Source organism: Bison bison, unplaced genomic scaffold (assembly GCF_000754665.1).
Source record: "Bison bison bison isolate TAMUID 2011002044 unplaced genomic scaffold, Bison_UMD1.0 scf7180017864472, whole genome shotgun sequence".
Classification (NCBI taxonomy): domain Eukaryota; kingdom Metazoa; phylum Chordata; class Mammalia; order Artiodactyla; family Bovidae; genus Bison; species Bison bison.
The window spans coordinates 3,872,775-3,876,387 of record NW_011495033.1 but is presented as its reverse complement, the minus strand read 5'-3'; the positions used below and the strand labels follow the sequence as shown (position 1 = coordinate 3,876,387).

The 3,613-nt window shown below is 64.5% G+C and overlaps 1 protein-coding gene across 1 annotated transcript in view; it reads left to right on the top strand.

Moving 5' to 3' along the window:
- The first annotated feature begins 1,703 nt into the window (after window positions 1–1,703).
- The window catches only part of TRAF4 (TNF receptor-associated factor 4), a 4,240-nt gene continuing 2,330 nt past the window's right edge, over window positions 1,704–3,613 (top strand). The window contains exons 1-2 of the mRNA XM_010861401.1: window positions 1,704–2,868; window positions 2,983–3,034. Coding sequence (XP_010859703.1) covers window positions 2,570–2,868; window positions 2,983–3,034 — 351 coding nt within the window. The 5' untranslated portion in view covers window positions 1,704–2,569. The remainder of the gene's footprint in view (window positions 2,869–2,982; window positions 3,035–3,613) is intronic.

Sequence of the window (3,613 nt, the reverse complement as noted above, 5' to 3'; positions counted from 1 at the left end):
GGGGGAGCGGGGACGGCCGGGCGGCGGGGACGGGAGACGCTGCCCCGGGAGGGCCGGGGCCGGGAGCATGCCGGCTCTTTGTCTGTGCCGCGGCTCGGTGACCTCAGGGGTGCCCACCGTGACGTCACGGGGCTGCGGTGACGTCACGCCCCGAGGGAGGGCCACCCCCCCACGCATGAATCCGTCGGGTCCCGCGTGCCACGCGCCGGGTGGGACGAATCCCGTGCCTTCCCGCGGGGTGGAGGTGGGAAAGGACGCCCTTCCTGACCTGCGGCCAGCCCTTCCCCCTCACCTGAGAGCTAGAGCGGCCTCAGCCTTGAACTTTGAGTCCTTCTGGGAAGAGGAAGACTAAACCCTCTGTTCCTCGCGGAGCCTTAAGCCTCCGGAGTTTTCACCCATCTAAGCCCTTCTCATCTTTCGATGTTCCCAGAACGGCAGCTATTGTTCTCCCATTTCACAGATTCAAAGAAAAAATGCGACTTGCCCACGGGTCGCGCAACAACCTACAGGCGCACAAGTACCTAACTGGGAGGGGGGGTGTCAGCGCGGGCCGTTTGTGCTCGAACGATAGGGGAAGGACTGTGACGCCCCGATCTTCAGTGAAGCAGGAGCCCGTTGTTGGGTGCCCCTCCCCGCCCCTGGGGGTCTTGGGTACGGCGGGTAGTCTGGATCGTTAGGGAGGGCCCCGCACCCCGCCGTCTCCCGCCCCTGCTCATCAGTCCCTCGGCTCTTGGGCCCTCATCGAGTTCTGGGCGCCCTGAGCTGTCCTGAGTCTCCAGCCCGCGCTGGGAACTGCACCGTCCGGGACGTGGGGAGGCCGGAAGAGGGAGCCCGGGTCTTGGGGTCGTCCCCCGAGGGCCCCGGGGAAGGTGGGCCAGCCGCTGCCTTGTGTCAGGAGGCTGTATACTGAGGGTTCGCGGGGCCCAGGCTGCGAGAGCACCTCCGGGGCTCGTGCCTGAAAGGCTCCCTGCCTCCGTCCTCCGCGGCCCCTAGCCCTGCGATCTCCGCAGGCCCCTTTGTTTTGTTGTGTTCCCGGCTGCCTGGACCGGTCCTGCCCTCACATATGCTCCTGCTCGAGCCGCGTTGCGGGCCCCCTCCTCCTTTTCCCTCCCCTCCTCCCTTTCCCTCCCCTCCTCCCTCCTCCCGTCCGTTTACACACGCTCTCCTACCGACACACAGCCCCATTGTCTTCTCCCTAGCCCTTCCCCGGCCCTCTGGTTTCCAGATGAGGCCAGCTGAGCCTCCCCCCATCCTCAGCTGACCCACCCTGCCTGCCTCGGGGGAGGATCGCGGGAGGGGGCTGTCAGGCTGGTTTCCCTCCCTTCTGCCCGTCTCGGCGGCTTCTGCCCCTCCCCCTCCCGGAAATCCCCTCTTCCTCTCCCCCAGCCCCTTCCCCCCATCCTGTCTTCTCCCCTGGGCTTGGGCCTCCACTGCACAGCCTAGAGCGCTCGGCCCCAGCCTCCCCCCACCCCGCGGCTCACTCCGAAGCCCGGGAAGGGAAGGGATGGTGGGACGGGCGCTGCCCCGCCCACCCTAACAGCTAGGGTGTCCGCCGTCCTGGGGGAACCTTTGTTCTGGCTGGGCCCCAAGCTGCCCAGGCTAATCTTATGCCTGAAGCCTGGGGACTTGCCTCAGCCCCCCTCCCTGACTCCAGAACCACGAAGTCAGCACATTCCTGAAGCAGATCGGAAGAGCGTCCCCCTCCCCCAGGCCCACCCCTTGTCCCCTGCTCTTGCCAGGGCTATTACTCAGGTTGGTCCAGGAAGGCTGGTTGCCCCGTGGGCATGGGCACACCTCCTCAGTGCCTGGGCATGTATTCGTCTGGGCATTGGCAGCATGGCCAGTAGTAGTCGTGGGATCAGGGGAGGAGATGGGTGCTAGAAATCCCTTGACCACACACAGGGAGCACGGGACTGCCTTCGGCCTGCAAAGTGCCATCCTGGACAGGGGCGCCGTGTGGCCTCTGCTTCCACCTTTCGTCCTGGCCTGCCCTCCCACCTACCTACATACCTGACTCAGACTTGCCAGAAATGCCAGGCCTGAGGGCCTTCAGTCCTGCTGGGTGCGCCTTTGCCCTGCCTAGGCTGCGCCAGGCAGCAGTGACTGGTCCTGGCTGGGGTCAGCAAGGCCATGCTGGCAGGAGAAGGCATGCCACAGGTTCCTGGAGTGCTGACAACCTGGTGTGGGGTTGGTGAAGGACCCGAGGGCAGCAGACTGGGTCAGCAGGCTTCGGATGCCCACTGTGCAGTGAACAGAGTCTTGGCTGTGCTTGTCTGGCCAGTTTTTCTGGGACTAGCCTCTCTTCTGTGTGCAAGGTAGTAGAAACTGAGCTGTGGAATCAGGCAGGTGTATCCAGTTCACCTGGGAGCCCCAGTTCTTTCATCTGCCAAATGGGAACACTGAGCCCTTCTGAGGCAGGTGGTGAGAATGGGGTGGGAGTGTAAACACAGGACCTTGGGGCATCCTCCTCCTCTTTGCTTTAGAAGACACACCCACCTAGGAGGAGGGGGAGGTGGAGTAAGGTGGCCCCAAGCTGACCTTTGCCCTGGGATGTTGGCTGGGCACCCTCATGGGGACTGGACAGCCCTGGCACTTAATCTCAGCCCATCTCACCCTCCCCTGTGAGCTTCCAGCCCAGCCAGTGAACATCAACCTGGGGGACTGGGTGGCTGGGCAGCCTGTTCCTTTCCCAGTCCAGCTGCCGTCCTGGGGGGAGGGGTGCCAGCTGCCACCTGTTGGCCAAATGCTGCCTGAGGCAGCTGCCTCTGCCTCCGCTGGGCCCAGATCCCCCCTCCCCAGGACAGGAGCCGGGCTCTTCTGGGGGTCCTGGAGAAGTGGGTACCCTCAGGCCTCTACTTGCCCTCTCAGGTGAGGCTGCCTGGGAACCATCTGGTGACAGAGAGGCTGTTCTGGCTCGGAGTGGGGAGGGTGGCCCCGGGTCTCCCCTCCAGCTCTGTGACCCTGTCCCCTCCCCTTTCACAGTGAAGGAGTCTTCAAGTGCCCGGAGGACCAGCTTCCTCTGGACTATGCCAAGGTGAGTCCACCGTGCCAGGTACAGGCTCTTGCCGCCCTTGGTGGAGGCTGGAGCTGCTGCTGCAGCCAGTGGGCTCAGGGCCAATGTCAACCCAGTGCTGTGCGCCCCGACAAAGGTGGCCTGTTCCCTCCTACCAGGCCAGTTTGCAAATGAGGCCCGTGTTTGCCCTGGAGGGCGGGCACAATGCCCAGCTTGTGGGGGTGCACAGAGCTTCTCTGTGCCCACCAGAAGTGTTCCCCTCCTCTTTGGGTGGCTGGCCAGACCTGTGGCTGAGGGCCAGGACCCCTCTACGAGGGAGAAGGAAGCAGACGGTGTGGGGGCCGCCAGGGGCTGGGCAGGCTGACTGGCTGTCAACCCCAGAGGGAGTGCCCTGCGTCAGGGAATTGGGGAACCCAGAATCTGAGGCTGGAGCAGATTCCACCTGCTGCGCTCTGTATGCCTGGGCTTGAGGGGAGTTTAGCGGGAGGGAGGTTATTCCTGGCTCTGAGGAAGCCATCGAGCCTATGGGGGAGGGGGGGCGGGCTGGAGTGGGCGGGAACTGGGGACTTTCGCAGGCGCTGTCCCTGATCACTGCTCCTC